We start from the raw sequence: 22,347 nt of genomic DNA on the forward strand, positions 1-22,347 counted from the left end.
CAATCAGTCACATGACCTCGGCACAGCAGCCCCAGAGTCACGTCTTCACACTGCATTAGGAATTAAAGTTCACACGTAGGAAATAAAACGAGACTTGTTACCCTGCCGTGATAGTTCGCCACAGAGGGACCTTTGTTAGGCTCATCAGTGTTGCTCAGTCTCGATCGGTTGTCTTACTGAGCAGATTCACTCAGGATGTACTTATGACTTACATTTAGCATGTCATATTTAATTCATGCAATGTTTGGGTATTTTATGTTGCGGGCTGAGCCTCTCAAAGGCCTCCAGCAGAGTCTGTATTTAATGTGAACTGTGGGGAGGGCCCAGTCAGCGATAGCTCTGCAGTTATTCCAGATTTTGAACAGTGTGCAGAACTGATTGTTGTACATCGCCAGAGGGGGGATGGGGGGGGGACGGGGACGGAGGGAATCAATGCAGCTTCAGAGAAGCCACTGAGCTCGGTCCTCAGCGGAAACCATCGATACCGAGCTGAGGCCGGAGCACTTAAAATGTAAATGCATCTTGAACAACAACAGCACAGACAAGAAAGTTGTATCGGTGTCTTGGGATCTCTCCAGGTGCATCGTGTGCATTTATCTGTGAAATCAAAATCTCTGCACAGAGACACAGGTGCCTGAGTTGGCATATTCTCCCCTTTAGTGTTGCGCTGGACAGTGATGCATTGCAACAAAATAAAACAAATGGACTGCACTCAACACACTCCTTCTGTCTCAAAACAAAAAGCACTGTAGTTTATACAATGTTCCCCATGATGTAAAGTATCAGCGGCATGTTTATTAATGTGTGTCCCGGAGGTGACATCCTTCGTGCTGTCACAGGACTAATAAGACTCTTGGTGTGCTCTAGAAAACCTGTTGAAAATAAGTTAAGTGGGAGATTATTTAAATGGAACAAGGTGTCTCTAAGGATCTCCTTTGATCTCAGCAATTTTGTGCGATATAAATATCTTCAAATTAATTATGCATGCACAGTGGGATTGCTAAATCCACAGATTCACCGAAGTTATGACTGCCCTGATGAGCACTTGCCTTCTCTTCCCATTTTACCACTGTTGAGCAGATGTTCTACCATTTTTGGCAACTTAAAGAAAAGCTTCTTAGAGAAAACACAACAATATATCGTTTAGTATATTATTAATCACAACTTACAAAACAAAGCAGACTTGCAGGGAATCACTTAAATAATTCGATGTAAAGACATATTTGTGTTAAAGAAGCCAAAAATCCAACATTCGTCTTTATTTAGAACAGTCCAATAAAACAGGCAATATGAAGAATAGTCCATAAAGATTTACTTTTAAAAGGCTTTTTTCTTTATAGAGGATGCAAAAGAGACAATAATATATAATAGTAGCAATTAAGGTCACTGTAATCGAACATAACTCTTGCAGAGTTCATGGTCCCTGATATCTCCCCAGCCCCCGTTTTTCACATGCGGGGCCACCCCTCCGGCCCCGTTGGCTGGCAGTCTCTTTGCTATCAGGAGGTTCTTTGGGAACAGCTGGTTCCCGCTGCTCTGTAGGATGTTCTCTATCTTCGTTTTCTGACTGATCGGCATGCAAGAAGCCTTCTTGTGGTGCATGCCGCAGTCACCGGCGTGGAAAACACGTGGCGCCTCGCTCACCATGACCTTCCAGTAGGAGGGCAGGCAGGACACAGTCAGGTGTTGTAAGGACCAGTCCCAGTTGTAGTCGTCGTAAGTGCAGAACGTATCGGTGCACTGGATGAGCTTCTGGTACGTCTCTCTGCTCAGAGCCATCCCCATGTTGTGCTCAGTGGACTTCCAGGCCTTCACCTCCACCTTATTGGCTTTGCTGGAGTAGCCGATGTGGCTGTAGCTCCCCAAAGAGAGGATGTCGCAGTCAGTGCACTGCTCCCTTTTGAGAGCTGACATGAGCTTTAAGAGATGGATAAAGTCCGGGGACATGTAGTGGTCCTCCTCGATCAGCAGAACCAGGCCCTTGTGGTCCTTCAGAGCCCGGACTCTGTCCCATACAAAGTGCAGCTTCCACCACCAGTGGTGCTTGGTCTGGGAAAACTTTGCCTCACGGTAGTGGCCAAACGAGTCAGGATACTCTGCGTTGATGCAACCCAGCTTTAAGGCTTCTTTTTTGGGAATGTCTCTTGGGCAGTCCTTGGGGTCATGTCCGGGGAACTCCTGAGGGTACAGCTGGATGCTGAAGGGAAAGAAAATCTGAAGTACCTGACAAAAGTCAACAGAGGCCACGACTTTATTTATCTCAGGGGACCAGAAGTCATGGCTGAATATCAGCAGTATGCCCTCCACACCTCTGGCCTTCCGCAAACTGTCCACTAATAGCTTTAGGTAGTCTGGGCGGTTATGGACCTGAACCACCACGACCAGATCCTCCTTCTGCCGCGCTGCTTTAAACTTTTCCTCATTTCTTACTGTCTGGTCGAAGTTGAGCTGGAAGACAATGCCACGGTAGACTAAAGTGGTATTATCTACCTCTGGCTTGGATATCTTCTCTTTTTCCTTTGCTTTTTCCTGATGCGTGTCATTTGCTTGTATAATGGGAGGTGGAACAGGCGCCCGGCTGACTGCAGGTGTGACTTGCACCTGGACAGGATTGTTGTTGATGCTACTACTGCTGCTGCTAATGCTGCTACTTCTCTTCACCATCTCTGCTTCCTTGGGGAGCGACCCGCCGTCGTTGTTCTTCTTCTGCCTTCCGCTGCTCCAAAAAGCTAGGCCACAGATGACAACCACCACAGTCAGTATCACCACCTTCCTCTTGTAGATTCGGAATCTCATGATAGGGGGTCAGCCTCTTGCGAAGGGAGAGAAGTCGATTGTCGTGAAAGAAAAAGCACAGTTTTGCAGCTGCAGTGATGTGCTTTGAACGGGGAGCAAGCCGGGTTAAAAAGAAGCTGTTATGGGGCTAATTGTTGGCAAAATGAACTGTTGTTGTAAACATGGATCCAGCTGGAATGTCATTGATGGCGGATGGGTATTCCATAAGGCATGACGGTAACTGGGAGGCAGCAGGGTAGCAGTGAGCATGAACCACCTAAACAAAAAAAAAAAAAAAATAAATAAATAACGTTAGGCGCATTGTGGCAGTACGATTAAAATCACTATCACAGTCTTCATAATGATTTTATCTGACCCATATGTCACAATCAAGGTTCATTCATTTAATCATTCTACAACACGGGGTTGTACAACGAAATGCAAGTTGTTGTCTCTTTATGCTACACGAGAGAAACTATTTTTTATGGTGGCGTGTGGAGGATGAATTCAGGAGTCACAGCCTGAGGAAAGAAGCTGCTCTGTAGTCTGATGGTACGTCAGCGGATACTTCTGTATCTTTTGTCAGACAGCAGCAGGGTGTGACTGAGGTGGCTGTATGGAAAGGGCAAGCAAAAAGCCCAGCACCTGTTCTGAGAGCGCAAGGGTGAATATTTAGAGTCCACAAACTGAAGATATTACATTTATGATATAATCCACAGAGAAGAGGCATTTTTTCACAAGCTAAAACTCACAAAAGTTGGGCAGTTTTTTTCCCCATAAACTAATGATACGATTAAACTAATGTTAAAATGATTGCTGATTAGTTTTCAGTGTATCAACTAATAAATTGTTTCAAGGGCTGAACAATCTACTGAAATATTAATAACAGCAATATAATGAAGCAATGTGGCGCAGCAGAGATGCCCCGATTGGTCACATCATCATGATTCTAATTGTTTTTTCAGCAAATATGAAAATAATGATGCAAAATTGGCAATTTGCACTAATTATCAATCATATTGCAATCATAATTTCTGTCATCCGTTTCAGCTTCACAACTGTGCAAACTCCATTTGCCTTGACGTGCAGTTGAGATAGAAAACAAGCGAAGAACTTCACCAATTTAGTTGGATTTTAAAATGGACAGCAGAAATTTTGTAAGACGATAACAACATCAAAGATCGTATGATGATGACTCTGCTGATTCATCGAGCTCTAATGGAAGTGCACTTACAACAACAGCAATGATTTAATTTCATACGAGAAGGACGCTGGTCACTTTGAAACGGAATAACGGAAAACCACAAACATGGTTTCACGACGTTGCCTCGCTCTCCTCTCTGGCTGCATTATCAGCTGATCATTGGCCCATACGCTTCTATATTTTCCCCCTGCATAAATCTCTCTTCTTAACTGCATTATCATTATCGATCAGCCCTTTTCTGCTCAACACACCTCACATCATTTATTTGTTATCGAGTTAGCGGTCTCTTTCTCTATCTCTCTCTGTCTCGGCTTCCTACCTGACCCTTTTATCCGTCTTCTGCCTTAGCTGGAGACTCCCTCAGCTGAATGATCACCAAACACTGCCTGGAGTCAGGCATCCGGATTCCCATTAGTCTGTGATCATGTAGTGGCATATACCACAGCCTAATGAATGTATTCCTGGCAGCTGCTATAGAATACAACAAAGTAGAGAAAAGGCTAACACCAAGCAAGCAGAATCACATTACAATACTTTAGGTAGAGGCTAGTTAATGCCTGATTAGACCAATACAGCTACGTTTACAGTGAGAAGCTGTGTGTATATACGTTTTTTTCTATATTCAATGGTTTCCATACATTTGGCAAATCAAGTGATGCGTTTGTTCCGTAGCTGAAAGTAGAGCTGTGTCAACCCACCGTGCTGCTTTTTTACTTATTTTTTTTTTTCAGCTTTAATCTAAAAGTATCCTTGTCTGTCGTGTAAATGTGAAATGTTCTCACTAAGCGTTAGTTTTCGGTCATGTGTTGGCCGCCGCCAGGCACCGAGCCACCGCCAGCTCTCATCGATTTTACCGTGACATCCCGTCGCCCGTTTTTTTTTTCCTTCTCCTCCTCTCCGCCGCCGATATGAAATCCTTCCGCAACGACCGAAAACAACAGTTGACGTCTAATATTCCCTTTTTTTATGTCAGCGAGCATCCCGAACATAACAAAAAAAAAAGATGCTAACAGTAAGTTAGCTTCGGCTAGCAACTTACAAGCAAGACCAAACCCCGTCAACAACAACAACAACAGCAGCGTCCATGGCGCAAAAAGCACAACAACCGGCGGTTACTGACCTAAAACTGGGGCAGCCGTGCGGTGCTTTCAGCGGGATTCATCAGGAGGGAAGAGTCCCCGTTCTCCTCCATACCTTCCAGCGGGCTGCATGGAGACGCAACTGTCAGCTAGCTGCGAAAAAAAAAAATCCCAAATACGGAACCACTGCCTGCCGCTGTCCCACAATGCACTGGGCCAGCGGGGGGCACCCGAGACACCTTAAATATCATGTGTCCCCGCTGCTGACGGTCCTGTTGGGCTCGTTACCGGCCAAAATGGGTTGACTATACCTTTAAGTGCTTCTCAGGTTCACACTGAGGCTTCATATGTAGATTTTTTTTTAAAAACATGGAAAATCCACCTTAAAACTGGATTCAGCTCGTCAAGTGAAAGTGGTCAGTTCATGCAGACAATACTGACTCCTTCCATCAGAAAACAGAGCAATCAATACTTTATATCAGTGTATATTATCTTATATAGTTTAAGATGTGTATGTGAAAATATATCGTGGTAAAAGCAAGATGGATGCTGTGAAAAGTCTACTGTAGAAGTTTATTAAGTAGCCTATTAGTTTGATAATAATAATAATCATAATCATAATATACAGCAGAACTTTTAATTAATACCTTCATCACAACAAAATAGATAGAAATTGTCTACTTTCTCTTTTTCCTCTCTCTTTTTTTTTTTTTTTTTTTTTTACAAAAAAGTCAAGACATTATAAAAGCCACAGACACAAACATATAACAGGCATCTATCAGGCACTTCTGTCCAAAGCAACTAACAATATGTACATTTTGTCACAAGACAGAAACTATGACATATCACCGTCGATAAAGTAAAAAAGAAAAAAATAGAAACAATTTTCAAGCCCTCATCTGAACATCGTAGCTGCTATTTATCACATGAAATCACTGTTAACACATGAAAATAAAAAAAACATCAACATAACTATAATTATAGCAATAGCAGTAATCATAAACAGTGAAGTTTACATATCATGGTCTTTTATCTACTTAAACTGTGATTGATACCTGTATACATATAAATCTTCTTTTAAATAAAAGATATTAAAATAAATAATTCTTTTTAAAGGTAAATTACTTATATTATAGGGGACCAGTCCATTACAAAAACATAAACATTCTCTAGAAAAGTAGGCTATGATTCTAAGGTCGTTGTTACGCACAAAGTTACCAAAAATCTTGGTTTTGCCTGGATAGTTTTAGTCATTATAATTTGCTTTAGTCGCTTTGTATTCAGCTAGAACAAGTATGAACTGATGATGTAAGACCCCATAAATTAGTCTACTTCAAGTATCATAGGTTAATTGACAATTTCTATTGTTTAAATATTTTGAACAATATGATTTTTTCCTGTCTTAAATGTGAAAAGATAACTCGTAAAAAACTCGAAGAAATAAATAACTAAAAAATAATGATTAGGGCTGAATAATAATAGCTACTCTTCAGACTGCATCCAGTCTCATATGATACAAAATGTTCTCTTTTAACGAATATATTGTCGAGTTTAAATGTAGAAAACATGTCAGTCACAATGAAATTAGTGCCCAAATGAGGCCTACTCAATATCTGAAAGTATAAATAATATTTTTCATCATATTCAACCTGACATATTTGTCTTCTGTCTGCTCATTAAACTCCTCTCTGACACTGCTCTCCTCCATTGTGACGCCCCCAGCAGGCCGTGTGGCTCCATGCAGCAGCGCTCTCCACCACCAGGGGGCGCCGAACAGCAAACCTCCACCGGAAGCGCCGCCTCACAAAGCTTCATCTGCGCAGGCGCGTCAGTTAGTCTTCCTTTCCGACGCTCGAGCGAAAGAGACAAGATGGGCCATCAGCAGCTCTATTGGAGTCACCCTAGAAAATTCGGTCAGGGATCCAGATCCTGGTCAGTCCCGAGCTAAATGTGTCGATTGTCGATGTGTGTGCTGAAGCGGGTCGGTTTTGAGGTGTTTGTGTCCGAATGGACTTGAGAATTAGTGATGAAAAGAGCACCGCATGGAGGCTGCCCCTCAGCTAATATGGCGGTGGAGGATGGATGCTCCCTGTTAGCTTAGCAGTGCTAGCATTGTGTCGTTAGCCGCTCGTTTGTTTGAAACCACACTATTGTAGTTTAGTCTCCAGAAAGCTGAAATACTTCTAACTATGAGTTGTGCATTAAACTTTATTTCCTTGTATATTTACAACACGCTGTTACGAATTTAAGGAAATGTTTAACGTTACTGTTAGCCGGGATGCTCACATACATAGTAAATGAACTCTGAGCTTGCGTGAACTTCCGCATGCATGATGGCTGCACATATGTTACTTTCATGTAGAGATATTAAGATTAACCCCTCTGCTTTACGTAATTTTAGCCGGGTATGCTCGAACAGACACGGTCTGATCCGTAAATACGGGCTCAACATGTGCCGCCAGTGCTTCAGGCAGTACGCTAAGGACATCGGCTTCGTCAAGGTAAGTGATGATGAGCTTTTAATCCTCAATTAATGAATGAAAGTATGATTCACAACACAGCAGTATCTTTGACTAAATTGAGGTTCATTGCAAACACTGTTGTTGAGGTGTAGGTGAAGCATGACCAGTATACTTCTAATGTAGTTCTCTCAAACTTCTGTTTTAAGGAACTAGTTTTAAAATGTTAAGCATCAGGTTTTCATCATTTGTCATTTGGTTGTGCACTCCTTCAAGAATTAAGCAGCCTTGTTAATGCACTTGGGGTTAATTTGTATGAATGGTATGATCTTGGCAATAACACTGACTACATTTCAGCTGAACTAATGTCTTGTTTCACTTTTGTTTTCTCGCAGCTGGACTAGATGTCTCGCCTTGACACCTCCTCAGACGGTTCGAGTGATCTCTGGAAGGCTGGCCAAGATGGGATAATTCAGCACTGCAAATAAATGTGTTTTTTGTCCAAGCTAAATCTGCTGTGTTTTTATTCATGCATGTTGTCTGTTTTATTTACCCATGATGCTGGATTATGGTTCTAAGTAATACACAGGAAAGACTCAATATATTTATACAGTTGAAATTTAGTGTGTGCGTGTTAATGGACAAGTCTGTAAAAGCTGTGGTCTAACTCTCCCGGCTAATTTAACAGTTGCAGACCCTGGGTGTGTGTATTGACAGCTACAGGATGCAATGCATTTAAACAGTGACACAAAACTGGGCATGGGTGAGAAATGGACTAAGATGAGGGTACAGAAACACAGGCTTGTTAGCCGTCACAGAAGTTTTAAAACACAAACTTTAAAGGTATCCTGTGTGCTTCATTAATTGTATACATCAGCAATTTCTGTAGCCAACTTTAGAAATCACATGCAGCTTTTTCACCAGAGCACTATTCTTGTACTTGGGAGTATTTTAACGTAAATGATGAAAATAAACTTAAGGCAGTTGTTTTCTTTAGACACTTCTCCCATGACGGCTGGATGGACTTTATTTTAAATTCCTTTTTATTAAGGTTTTGAGCGTTAGGTCCCAAATGGGAAGCAGAATGTACAAAATTTACCTGATAAATCCTTGAAACAAATATCTGGAATGTCAATATTTATTCAGACTGCTTCAACATTGAAATTACTGACAAAATGAGTACAAATGCATACTTAAAGGTGTGGAACATCACTTCCAAAAATGTGTTTTTATTTATGCACCTTGGGTTTTATATATATATATATATATATATATATATATATATATATATATATATATATATATATATATATATATATATATATATATATATATATATATATATATAAGGCATCCATGTAAATGATGGGTGATACTAGGGGTTTAGTGCATAAGAGTGACATGGAGGAAAAACTACAGTTGAACTTTGAGGCTGTTCTGGTGATCAAAGGTCACCTTTCTTTTTCAAACTCTTAGAGAAATGTTAGTAGAGCAATTTAACAAAGAACAGAGGAGGCACAGTGGACCCCTGCAGCTGTCTATATATTAATAAATGGCACTGCAGCAAAGAGGAACTGATTAATTTCCACGCCGGCATGAGTTCACATGAAACGACTCGGCCCCCCTCACATCCCTGAATTGGTAACCTGCTGAGATATTGGCCCGGTTCAAAACGAGTGAAATCTAATAGGTCCCCTGCAGCGTGCTTAATTGCTCGGCGCCTTGTGACCCTGGCTCCCAAACTCAAAATACTGAGTCAGCGCTGCAGAAGCGCCGGCCCATCAGCTGTTGTCCTGGAGACTGAGTAGTGATCAGAAGAGTTTTGTGCACTCTCAGATCAGTAGTCGGCAGTCGCCCCCCTCGGTTGGTGGTATTTCATGTCCTTTTTTTTTTTTTTTCCCCCTCCCCTCACTTCTGGCTTCAAGGTGAAGTGTGGAGCACTAGATGGCAGCAGCACTTCACATTCATGATTCAAGACCAGCAGGGATGAAAATGGCCAAATGAAATGCCATTTATGCCTTCAGATGTTCTCCAGCATAAATCACATGCAGATAACCAGCCATTTTAACCCCCTTCTCATCGTCCCAAGGCCCTCGTCTGTCACTGAGCGTGTGGTTAACGTGAGGCTGGGTGCAGGCTGCTGAAGGGGACTCTTGAAGACGGGTTGAAAGGTGCACACGTGTTCATTTTAATACATTTTTTTACGTTAACTGTGATTCATGCAGAATCTACAGTGTGTATTTATACCACGCCTTTGCACTTTTGATGATTTATCACCCGGAGAGGTTTTGGGTTTTGGTCCCATTTTATCCAAAGCGACAAATAAATGGTGTTTGTTTTTTTGTTTTTTGGTAAAGTTCTGTTTATCTTAAGCAGCGCATCTCTTTGTGCACAGCGGGATTAAGATGGAACTTTAATGATCCCAGTGGGGGGGAATTGAACTGCGGCAAAAGAATAAATAATAATCACAGCGAAGTGAAGGTTACAGTGAACACGCGACCTGCAGCTCTGGCGCGGGAACACGCTGCATACGAAAACAGATGAATAGGAATAGAAGAGCAGTGCACAAGATTGGAAATGTAGCTCCTCTTTATAATGACTCACTGGAAACTCAATGTACTTGCAAAATGAAAAAAAAAAAAAAAAACGTCAATGAATATGACACATGTGCGGAGAAAAAGAAGACAGGATGTTCACTTTCATAAGTCGATGAGGAATCGGGTATGGGCATCGTGATTCCAGCAAAGTCTTTGAATGGATTGTGCATTGTATCTGTGTGCATAAATACTTTATGCGTGTGTTACATAAGCACAAACTAATATGCATAAAGACGAGCGTGTGTGTGTGTGTGTGTGTGTGTGTGTGTGTGTGCTTTAAGGCTGTCAGAGTTGGACAGGCTGAGCTGAACACACAAGTGCTCCAGCGTTGCATCAGTCCACCGTGGAGGCGGCAGGAAGGTGTTGTCTTTGATGTTCGCCTTCCATTTTTAAAATATTTTTTTTTTTTGCACCAGCGTATTAGCGCTCTTGTTACGCTGCCTCCTCAGCAACACCACAGCCAATGTGACGGCCGCTTGAAAAAGTCTGTTTCATCCGACCTGAGACTCCTCAAGAAGGCTCTTTCTTGTTGGACGCCTTTGTGAGGTCAGAGCAGCTGCCGGTGTCGTGTGGAACCTCAAGTCTCTGCTGCAGTCCACTCACAGACAGAAGCAGGCCGGACCCTCAAATCAGCCCTACATGGACTTTGTTTTCATGTGAGATGCAAGATTAGTACCCTTTTTTTAAACCCACGTTGTTTTTCTAATTACTTTACTGACGGGACTTCCCAAACCCTCAACTAATCATCGACATAATTACCAGCACAGGATGAATATAAATCAGTCGGACGGGGACTGACTGATGTTTGGTTGTCGTGACGAAGTCTGAGAGAGGAAACTGAATTCTGCTTTTCTCGGTTTGTTTAACACAAGCCGGCCTCCCAAAATCAGCTCAGGAAGAGCAAGCGTGCTGAGAAATCCTAATAACTTACAATAATATTCAGTCCTTATTATTTTTATTCATACGCCCATTATTGTTTTTCTGCAATTAATTTGAGAAAACTGAAGAAACAAGGAACAATTTTTTTAGGTAACTTGTAAAAAAGTATGTTTACTGTGTTATTAGATTTGATGCAGTGATGAACTGATGGTGTAAAGGACACCTCAGCTGTCCTTAACTCAACAGAACACCGAATTTACATTTCGGGCATTTCTCAGACGCTTTTGTCCAAAGTGACTTACAGTAATTCATACATGCATTCATACACTGAGGGCGATGGCTGCCATGGAAGGTGCCGCCCAGCACATCGGGAGCAGCTTGGGGTTCAGTATCTTGCCCAACGGCACTTCGGCATGCAGACAAGTGGGACTGAACCAGCAACCTTCTGACAACAAGATACTGGCTCTACCCCTGAGCCACAGCGGCCCCTGGCAGTTAAACGCCAGTGTCTTTCAAACCCAGCAACTTCAAGTCTTAAGCCCAATCCATAAGTAAGTGTGTGGACCGACCTGTAAAAACCAAAACAAGGGGGCTAAAAGAGGCTAAAAAAGCTGCGTGCTCGAGTCACCGCGAGACACCGATCTTGCACGTGCATCATCTTTTAATATCCAATAAAAACACTGATTATTTTCCTTACAGTGCATCTTGTAACCGACATCATTTATTCCTCTTTGCTCCAATGGCATGTCGAGGCCAGCGCCACAACAGTGGCTGCTCGTGTTGTTGCAGCGTTGCTGTTGCAGTGCGATAAAAAGAAAAAACAGAAATCAGTTTCCTGCAGGTTGTGTGAGACCTGTCTGTGTGCACCCATGTGTGCACGTTTAGCCCGCGCACGCTCCCCTTATAAATATATTAGAGCGCACACTTTGTGGCTACGACCACATGTTAACATTGAAAGTAAACCTGAATAAAACACCAGTCAGACCGACGCGTATCAGAAGGGATAGCTTGTGTGATGGCTCAGGGGGGGGGGGCCTCTCCCAGACGCACGTCGCAGAGGTGTCCCATCCATCTCTGAGATTATAGGGGAAAATATTACAGGTGAATTGAAGATGTTGCGGCGCGCTGTCGGCATGGCAACATTCCGCTTGGCTTACCTGCTTTTCAATTGTTGGGCCAAGAGGCACTTCTCGCTGCAAAGGTTCCTCAAAAGGCCTCCGAGCAAACACACTCGCTCGCCTTCAATTTTCGACTGAGAGGGATCGTTGTTGGCTGAGTTAGGGCAAATAAAAGGGAAGCTAAGAAAAAAAAAGTGCAGTCGCTGGACACAGACAGAACAAACAGAAAGATTAATTGAAACCAAAAAAAAAAAAACCCAAGAAGAAACAGTAAAGGCAGGAGCAGTTTGCTCTCACTGTGAAATTATGCAGGCTACAGTGTAATCATTGGTGGATGTCTTGGTCGCTATATCCTCGTTTTCGTTCAGCAGTGGTATGTGGATAGGTTAGGAAAATCCTCAGTAATGCAGTTACTTATCTCTTTACAAGCAAAACAGCAGTATCTTTAACCACAGACATCACCGAGAACACAGCGTTTTTTGAGGATATTTCCCCCCGTTTCAGCTCGCTCCCTCGAGAAGCGAGCTGTGCAACACGCTGAGCTTTATTACAGTCCAGCGTGGAGCACCGGCCGGCCCAATTGTTCCAGTCAAACAGGTCCTAATTCTCAAAACCGCCATGTAATAATCATTCTCCCGCCACAAAGCCCTCAATTTAGGCTTCGATGACTTTCGCAAACATTAATTTCTCCATAGATTTCCGGGGGGGATTATGGAAATGTGAGAAATTGCTCCTGCGGTGACGTGCAATGACACAGACTTTATTCATATCAGAGGGAAAGTGTCTATAATCTTCTCGGCTGACGTTACATTAAAACGACAGCCCATGAAGAAGTGGCCGACTCTTTGGAGGCTCGCAGCGCCGCAGCAGGAAGCACGCGGGTGTAATTAATGACACTAATGGCGGCTGCTCTCCATTTAGGTGATCTAGTTCCAGGGTGCTGCTGCACGTCGGCTCACCGGGGGGCTTCTCAATGGAGCAGAGCAGGCATTAGCTTTATTAGTTACACCTGTGCTGTGCCTGCTGTAAAGAGTCAAAATGGCTGCCGTGAAGAATCACACGGAAGAAGCGGTTGGAGATGTTTAGTGCGACCCCGCAAGGTCACCGAGCAGCGAACCATTTTTTATTTTTCATATAAGTCAGTGAGTGTTCCAATTGGTGCAAATGTGCTGTTGTGAACATTTCATCCATTTTTGGTGATATTAAAACCTGATAGAGCCGCCCTCATGTTATCAAAGTCCTCCAATAGGGTCTGTGGAACAACTTTAAAGGAGAACTTCGGTCGATTTAAACATGCAGCTTCATTGCTCAAGCTACCCTTGACTTGCCAGTACCGAAGACGCGAACACATTTGGTCCAACCATTACAGAGCTCCGTGAACGCAGATTTAGCATTGAACGCTAACAGCATGGGGTCAGAAATTTACACTGTGTTTTAAGCGTCTTAACATGCTCCACATCTCACACCAAAAGTTATGCAACATCAGCAGACACCTTAGCACACAGCACTGTAGCGTGTATGACTCAAACTGAATAAAAAAGTAGTTAAAACAGTGTGTTTGTGCAAGCAGCTACTTACCTGTTTGTTGACATCCGTGTCTTCCGGTAGCTAGACCAAACTAGTCGAATCCGTCGAGCGTGCGCTTACTCCCTCACTGGCGGAGACGGAAACGTATTCCAGCATTTTCGTGTTTCTGTTCATAATGTACATGTCCATGTTACAGCCTGTCATGAGCCATGAGCCTTACAATAGCCTGTTAAGCCTGTTAAGTGCACACTCGATGGATATGCTAGTGTGGTCTAGCTACCGGAACACACGGATGTCAACAAACAGGTAAGTAGCTGCTTGCACAAACACACTGTTTTAACTACTTTTTTATTAATTGTGAGTCATAAACGCTACAGTGCTGTGTGCTAAGGTGTCTGCTGATGTTGCATAACTTTTGGTGTGAGATGTGGAGCATGTTAAGACGCTTAAAACACAGTGCAAAGTTCTGACCCCATGCTGTTAGCGTTCAATGCTAAGTCTCCGTTCACGGAGCTCTGTAATGGCTGGACCAAATTTGTTCGCGTCTTCGGTACTGGCAAGTCAAGGGTAGCTTGAGCAATGAAGCTGCATGTTTAAATCGACCGAAGTTCTCCTTTAATTAGAGGCAGAGATAAATATATAAAGAAATTGATTTAAAAAATTTACATATGATAAGATGTTTCTCTTTGATGTGCTGGAATAGGCAACCACGCACCATCGACCGAAAGAGAGACTTCGTGAATGTAAACATACCTGGATTTGAATGCTACGCCACGCGTTCAGTTTTGCCCAGTGGCCATTCACAGTACTGCAGCAAAGAAATCTCCCAAACAAGCTAAATTATGACTCTTGTTAATGAAGTTTTGGATCCATGAGGGTTTTGATACGCGTGAAACTTTCCTGGAGCGATTTGAAAAGCAGGAACTCGCAGCTGCAAAACCAGGAAGTGTTGTAAATCATGTCACGTGACACCGCTCATCCAATCAGATCTATTGTCAGACTGTGTTCCACCCTGTTCATCTCATGTGTAGATTCATTTTATTTTAATTATTTTTTTGGAATGGTAGGTAATAAGGTTTGAAACTTGGATTTTTCTTCTAATGTTTCCATGCTGACTTCACGGCTACAGCCCTGCGATGCCCCACCGTGAAATGCGAAATAAAATATGACGACAAAGTAGTTTTCCTGTGATTTTTATCAAAGCTTTCATCATCATCACAAGACATTAAGATTCAGCTCGGAAAGTCAAACCTCATCTGACCATTTTAGCGTTTACCTTGAATTTCTAATGTATGTACATATCTTTCCTCTGGAGGAGTTATTAAATGCAACTGAGGAAGAGACACTTTGCATTGCAACTTTCCAGGAAAGCAAAATGATCCACCTGTGACGCACGAATAACTTCATTCCGTAACAGTGTCCACCTGAATATTAATCAGCAGGATGTTGACCTGTTAGATGACTGGAGAATATGAACGGTCTCATCTTTATGATCTCCACTTACAGCTCCTAGTTACTGTGTAGTTTCACTGCTGAAGTAATATGCGAAGTGCCAGACATGAAAAACGCGTTGCTTGCCAATTACGACGAATGGAAAAGGGATCCTGCAAGATCCTTTTTGGTATCGGCGCGCTACTAACTTTCACGAATTACACCGGGCGTGCAGAGAAACCCATCACACATCTGTGCACAGCTGTGGAGGACTTGTTTGTGCAAAGCTAAGTTAAATGAGCTTGTGTTTGACTGGTAAGACATAAGCTGCACTTGACCCCCGTGTATTAAAACAAAAGTCGTGCCAGGCAGATTTCCATCCACGCCACACTCTGAACTATGAACAGAAAGACCCCTTTGCATGATGGGATTTCACATCTCAGCCTGCACCCCGGCCATCGAGTTTGAAAAAAAGACGCCGCAAAACCCCGAACCTACCTGTGGGGGCAGTGTGGCACCACAGCTGAAGCTGCAGGTGGCACAGATGAGGAGGCATGGAGCACTGGAAGGTGAGGTGACAGGAGGTGCTGCACTGCTCTCTGGGGAGGAGCACTCCAGTCACAGTGAGCGAAAGAAGAAGAAGAAAAAAAACAGAAAACTAGAGAGAGAGATGCAGCCTCGATCAGGCTGTCAGCTCGGGGCACATCTAATTGAATACGCCATGCCATTTGAAGTGTTGGAGTAGAGCTGGAGCCGAGAAGAGAAGCGAGCGTAGGGGCAGGCTCAGCGGGAGAGCAGCCTTCACCAAACAAAAAGACAAATCAAAGAGTGAACACAGAAGATGTTCAAACAGATAGCCCTGATCTTTGCTTTGTGTTCGACATCTCCCCACTGTCTTTATGTACGCGCCGCTGGTGGCGGCGTCGGAGAGGAGCAGCGCGAGGAAGGAGAGACGGCTGCGAGTAAGTGGAAGGTGAAGGAGAAGGGAGCGAGCGCAGTCGTAACTTTTCAGCCCGATTTTGAAATCGCACAATGAGGCAACTTTGACTTTAACGAGGAAGTGAAACAACCTCGAACTCGACGGTGGAGGTTGGAGGTCGGCGCTTGACTGGCCACGGCGTACGCAGCTTTTAGCGCCGCGCGGTGCCATAACGCGGCGGCGGGAAAAAAATATTGCTCATAAAAGGAAAAGATCAAATAGTGGCATTTAGCAATCCGCCGAGAAATGGTGTCACGGAGGAGCCCGTCGTCTTTTTTCGCCCTCCTCGGGGCTAAGAGCATGTGATCTTCTGTCGGCATTGTGATTTATTCCTCGCACAGGTCACGGCCGGCCAATCGCACCGTATACTTTACTGGGTGGTCCCCCTTCAATGTAATCCCGCATTACGGTCACGCACATACGCGGCACACATGTTCGCCGTGCTTAAGGTGTATTCAGACTTTATGCCTGCGAGAGGCTAGACAGCGCCGTAACCTTTTATGGAAATGAGGAAATATCATGCTCATAACCACGTCCGTCAATCTCTTTTTGTACACCGGTCTGGATGTTAACCTTTGGATTCACAACGGCTGGCCTGAATATGACCCCGTGCGCACATTTTTTTTTTCATTACCCGCGTTTATGAATCTTCCAACAGCCCGAGTGGACGTGAATATTTAACGCGATTCTTGCATGGACGTTATAGTTAGGCGCATATTAAAGAGGCGGGATGTCTCTCTTGGTGGCGGGCGCGGTGGGACGATGACGGGAGGAGGTGCGACGGATCGATACCTGATTTCCGTTTTTTCTCTCCCCCCCCCCCGCGACATGTAAACATTTGTCATCCCTTCCTCTGAATTGTTTGATGTGGCAAACAGATGTTGGAGACGGGGAGCGAACATCTGCCAGCCCGCTGATCTTATTAGCAGTCGCTAATTTCCTCCGCTAGCTGCGCGGCGTGTCTTTGCGCCAGCGCCCGGGCCTCCCCCGTCTCTCCCGCTCTCACTTGTAATCCAGGAGAGAAAATGAACTGTCACGCACGTTGGATTGTTAAAAGTGGCTGCTGGTTTCTGTGACAACACCTATTCCTGAGGGCTTTAGAGTAATGGGCATGCAAGAGTTTTCTCTCTCTCTCTCTCTCTCTCTCTCTCTCTCTCTTTTTCACCCATTTTTGAATGTTTGAAGGAGGTAATTCAGATGGAGGACGATTCAGTGAGCGACAGTGTGACAGATGCGGCTCTATTTTTCCAGGATGAATGTGCGAATGATGCAGCCGGAGAGAGAGAGGATCAGAGGGAGCAGAGTGAAAAAATAAAATAAAAAAAAAACACCCAGCAGCTCAGATGGAGGCGCAGAGAGCAGGCTTTTCCTGCTCACTCCAGTTCCAGCCCTTCTTATTTTTTTATTAACCCCACTCCTACCGTAACCATTACGCCTCTGGCTGTTACGCACAACATCCCCGCAGACCGACCAACATGTCAGAAAATGACTGGCATTAAATATGACATGCAGTCCTTATGCCATCATTGCAGAGAGGGCCATTTTCCTCTTGAGTGAAATGGAGGATGCTGCAGAGCGGCTCATTTTTTTTGGGAGGGGGGGGAGACAAACACGCCTAATGCAGCGTTTGAGTCATCTTACTTTCACACTGCTTTCAGAGAAGCGCCTACAGGCCTCTCGGGATCCAGACACAGAAAGATGGGGACTTTAATGAGGGGGATCACCTCTGTGTGGTGGCCGAGCAGGTTTCTGACCGACGCACATAAAGCTGCGTTTAAAGTTCAGATCAACACGCCCACCACATGAAACCATCTCCTTTAATGTAGAAAACTAAAAGTTGTTTATAAAAACACACATATATATATATATATATATTAATATATGGAAGGAGTCCACATATATTTGACAATACATGTCATGATATTCTCATTTTGATTCAAGAATACAGTACAAACTAGAACGTCACTCAGTAGAGCTCATACCATCAATCGCCTTCAGTTCGATCAAGCCTTATTTAATATCAGACTCGATAGTCCTTCATCACTTTAAATATCAAACCACCCTTAACTGCTAATCATAACTGAAGCTCCCCAGATCTAGGATCTGTTTAAAATTGTACTCATAGCCAAATACTAAATACGCCTGACTTTTTCAGCAAGATCGAGAAATTAATGAAAGTTTGACCCATCCTCCATCCAAGTTTCACAGAAATCTGTTCAGTAGTTTACAAACAATCCTGCTGACAAACCAACCAACCGACCAACAAACCAACAAACAACACAACCCTCTCGGTGAAGGTAGACTGAATGAATTAACATTTCGATAACATATATTTATAGAAATCTATCGCCTTAAATATATTTTGCATATATTTCTAGCTAATATTTATTTTGAATATATTTAGAATATATAATTTAATATATTCAAGTATTGTACAAATAGTACATTTATTACGGAAGCGCATTGCATTCACTTAAAAAAAGTTTTTTCGAAAAACGAAAAAAAAGTTTTTTCTGAGTAATTTATTTTTTGGTTTGTTTTCTTTTATATTTTCTTTTCTGTTTTTTCTGACATTTTGTTTTCCTGTTTTTCTGACTAATTCGTTTTTTCGTTTTTTCCAGAATAATTTTTTTTCTGTTTATTGGAGTCATTTTGTTTCTGAAATATCAAAATACTTTGAAACCCTCGCGAGAACCTCCAACCTGCAAGTGACTCCCATGGACCTTTAGTGACTCCTGCTCCTGATTTCAAATGCATCATCTTGTATCCGTGGAGCATGTCAAATCTGTCCAACTGATCCTGGAGAAACATTGCTGTGTCTAGCAGATCTGAATGGGCTTTCCTTCTGAACAACCGCAAAGTCCTCAGGTGCCTGCGTAAAGTCAACAAACTAATGGTAATACCAAAGACAAGACTATCTCCCAGTGTCTTAAACCCCGATCGAAGTAAAACTTGATTAAACTAAACAAGCCGGTCATGTTTGTTTCCATTAAATTGAGCTCTCAATGAAGAGATGAATGCGTCTATTGTTTCAAACTCTCTCTAAACTCAGGAAAAAAAATATTGCAAAAATCAGAAACAAATTACTTCGAAAAACAGACCATAAAAATAAATTACTCTGAAAAACAGAAGAAAAAAAAAAAATCCCCGAAAAACAGACCAAAAAATAAATGACTTTGAAAACAAACCAAAACATTTTCTTTTCAAGTGAATGCAATACGCTTCCTTGATTTATAGTATATGTATGTATATAAAATTAAACTTTAGTAATAACTATTTCACTGTTTTACAATGAAATGCTTAACAAACCATTTATTAAGCAATTGTACAGTTTTATGAACAAGTTGCAACTTAAAAAAAACAATTGTTTTATAAATAATTCTGCAGTTGTTTAACGCACCATTTATTAATGATGGTTATTATAACGTGTTCCTCATTTGGTATATTCATAAATACATTTAATATAAATATAAATTTCATTACATTTGAGGATAAAACTCATTTCAAACATGTGTCAAGTCTGTGTCAACTCTTGATATCAGCGTTAATATGTCATTAAAGGGGAAAATATTGACATGACGCTGTTTAATTTACACATGTAGTAGAAAACAACTAGGATGTGAATATATTAAACCTGATTATATGGGAATATATTCCTGTCGCACAGGCTTTTTAACAGTTTCTAATGAAAGCCTCCCCGTGCTGTGAGGATTTCTTCCCACCAGACTGAACAGATTATTCCTGCGCCTTTCAAAGCTATAATTTTGGCTGTAATGACATGTTCTTGTGAAGAACAGTGCTTTCGATGAGAGGTTATATAAACTTTCATTCTGTATTATTCCACACCATAAAGCACTGCACAGCCTGTCTTTTTTTATTCCCCGGGATGGCTTCACGTTCCTTTGACTGCAACCTCAGATGGTCTCCACGACGCCAGGGATCGCAAGAAGTTCAACCGCTGGGCTACGGCAAAACGGTTTCTTGCCCACAGCGATGACAAGTGCGGCATTAAGAAGTCACGCAGAAAATGGCTGCGCGGCACACTGTTGTTTGGAGCTGAGATACGTCTCTCCCAGCGGATTCACTGTCTGTTCGCCCTGCGGCAGCCCGACCTGCCCCCCCCCTCTCGGTTGAGTGCTGCCGCCGCCGCTGCCGCCCTGGGATCCTTTCCGCTTTTATTGATTCCCGCCCATCTCCGCCCACCAGAAGATCCAATAACGGTTAACACGATGCAGAGTCCACATATTTAGAGGCCGGAGGGTATCAGCGGTCCGAACTCTGATTGGCGTAATTGAGAGTGATAGGGATCAGTTAGAGCCAAGTCACAATTGATTTGGTGTGTGTATGTAAACAGATACGGAGATCGATGGCGACGCTCGATAGAAATTATAAGCATTTTAACAAGCACCAATAAGTGACACAGAGAGTTTAAAAGGTGTTATGGATTATTGCAAGGGGCCTTAATTTAGCCCGCGTGGAAAAGTACTCTCGTTTCTGCCTTTTTGACTTTAAGCAGCAGCTCCCTGAATTACAGCACGCGTGTGAAAGGAAGTGCGCCCGACAGGAAAGCGAAGGGTAACCTTTCAGTCACAGCTACTTCACTTTTCACACCGCCGGGTGACGCTGCACTCAGGAACATCTCCATCTTGCACCTCCACGAGAATGCCACGGAAATGCCAGAATAGATCGAGGGAAGGACGGTCCAGCAAACGGTGCTAATGCAACACTTAAAGGTGCCAGCCGCCATTAAACTCAACAGAATGGGATGCGGCGAGAACGAGTCCCGAAGCACAGATATTTAAGTCGCCGCGTCTCGAAGTCAGTGGGTTTTTTCGGGTTTTATAATAATCAGGTGTTCGGTTAACGCGAGCTGGGGAAACGTTCATATGTGAGTGGCTTTTAAAACACTTTATGTTAAGAGGCTGAATTATGTTTAGGGCTGGATTAAAGGTGCAACATGTAAGATATTTAGTTTAAAAACGAAATCTTTTTGATGTTAGATCATAGACAGCTTTTCATTATACCACTCCCAATCCGGCCCACTATCTGCACGGCTAACTGAGCTAACCAGCTAATGGCAGGGCCAGTTAGCGGTTACTCTGTTCATATGCTGCCCCCTGTTTTGTTTGGAGTATGAGGTGGCCAATTCTTACATATTGCACCTTTTTAAATAGATAGATTACACAAGACGGCCCCCGTACAGGCACACAAACAAAATGTCTCAGCTGCCAGATGATTTTTTTAATATTATTCTCATTAATTTAATTCAGTAGGTATTTTTGCGTATCTATTTATTTTTTGGTTAATCATGTATTAACAGAAAAAGTACAGCCCCCTAATTAATGTGTCCTCTCTCATTCAGATTTAAATGGTAAACTTATATTTGCTTAAACTTTCTCCTTCTTTCCATGAGGTGAAACCACTTCTTTGTAGTTTAAACATCTAAAATATATGTTGAACATTATTTGACGCAGGCAGATGATGTTTTTTTTTTCCCTTGTGGCAATCAAGCCCTCGACATGTGCCTATAAAATTCCCTTTGCCGACATCCTGCCCAGTTTACAGGCAGACTTCGGTTGCAAACTCTTCTCACTAACTTCATGACTTCATGACCATGAATTAAATGTGTAAAGCATGGTGTATTGAGATGTGGCGTACGTGCACGTTGCCAAGGATATTTTTTGTCATTTTATTTACAGGAATATGACGAGCCAAGAGCCATTTCATCCAGTACCAATGTATTTAATGTTTTTTTTTTTTTTTTTTGTGATTTACCTTAATCGGAAACGTCCGTCAATCGATTTAAAGGAACATTAAAAGAGTGTTGGCTGCCGAACCGGATGGAAGATACAGAGGAGAGTTACGTAGGTAGGTTCACTCTCTCCACTTGAAAGAGGATGAAACCCATTACTGCTTGTCTTTGCAACACTGCTGCTTTCCCTGAAATAGCACTAGGTCTTATGTTGGGAAAATGCCAGTTGAGATTTTCCCTGAATTTCATCTCTGTTCGCTGTCACACGTGACCCCGTGCAGGAAATGTTCCCGTTTGTGATCGGGGCGTCGCACATCTACTCCCGGTGCTTCAGCTCTACTTCTGCCTCTCCTTGCACGGAACATTTTTGACAGAAAGCAGCCTACTTGACTTTAATTATTCCTCGGCCTACACGTCATTTTATAGGGAGATATCTTTATTAGCCAATTTGCATAGAACTGGTGTGATGTTGGCGTCTCATCACTCATTTTTCTCCGCCTATGATGGGCCGCTCTACATCATTACACTTGGATTTGGAGTGGTGCTC

General features: G+C 42.8%; 2 protein-coding genes across 3 annotated transcripts; one reads left to right on the forward strand and one right to left on the reverse strand.

Moving 5' to 3' along the window:
• Positions 1-1,127: 1,127 nt before the first annotated feature.
• On the reverse strand, positions 1,128-5,305 carry mgat2 (alpha-1,6-mannosyl-glycoprotein 2-beta-N-acetylglucosaminyltransferase). Of its 2 annotated transcripts, none has more exons than XM_030405734.1 (2): positions 5,100-5,305; positions 1,128-3,052 (listed from the first exon to the last, which is right to left on the reverse strand). In XM_030405734.1, exon 2 carries the CDS (start codon positions 2,794-2,796, stop codon positions 1,384-1,386), a length of 1,413 nt encoding a protein of 470 aa, XP_030261594.1. In that variant the 5' UTR covers positions 2,797-3,052; positions 5,100-5,305; the 3' UTR covers positions 1,128-1,383. The 2 variants fall into 2 exon arrangements, with proteins under 2 accessions (XP_030261594.1, XP_030261595.1); XM_030405735.1 differs by lacking the exon at positions 5,100-5,305 and adding an exon at positions 4,299-4,422.
• Positions 5,306-6,831: 1,526 nt separating this feature from the next.
• Positions 6,832-8,028, forward strand: rps29 (ribosomal protein S29). Its single transcript, XM_030405736.1, has 3 exons — positions 6,832-6,990; positions 7,460-7,559; positions 7,913-8,028. Exons 1-3 carry the CDS (start codon positions 6,929-6,931, stop codon positions 7,919-7,921), a joined length of 171 nt encoding a protein of 56 aa, XP_030261596.1. The 5' UTR covers positions 6,832-6,928; the 3' UTR covers positions 7,922-8,028.
• The last annotated feature ends 14,319 nt before the right edge of the window (positions 8,029-22,347 follow it).

This window comes from Sparus aurata, chromosome 22, assembly GCF_900880675.1.
Source record: "Sparus aurata chromosome 22, fSpaAur1.1, whole genome shotgun sequence".
Classification (NCBI taxonomy): Eukaryota; Metazoa; Chordata; class Actinopteri; order Spariformes; family Sparidae; genus Sparus; species Sparus aurata.

Excerpts from the sequence above, each read along its gene's own strand:
- mgat2 (XM_030405734.1), bottom strand. The coding sequence starts at position 2,796 with ATGAGATTCCGAATCTACAAGAGGAAGGTGGTGATACTGACTGTGGTG.
- rps29 (XM_030405736.1), top strand. The coding sequence starts at position 6,929 with ATGGGCCATCAGCAGCTCTATTGGAGTCACCCTAGAAAATTCGGTCAG. Across the intron at positions 6,991-7,459 it reads GGTCAGGGATCCAGATCCTG|CCGGGTATGCTCGAACAGAC; the intron begins GTCAGTCCCGAG and ends ACGTAATTTTAG.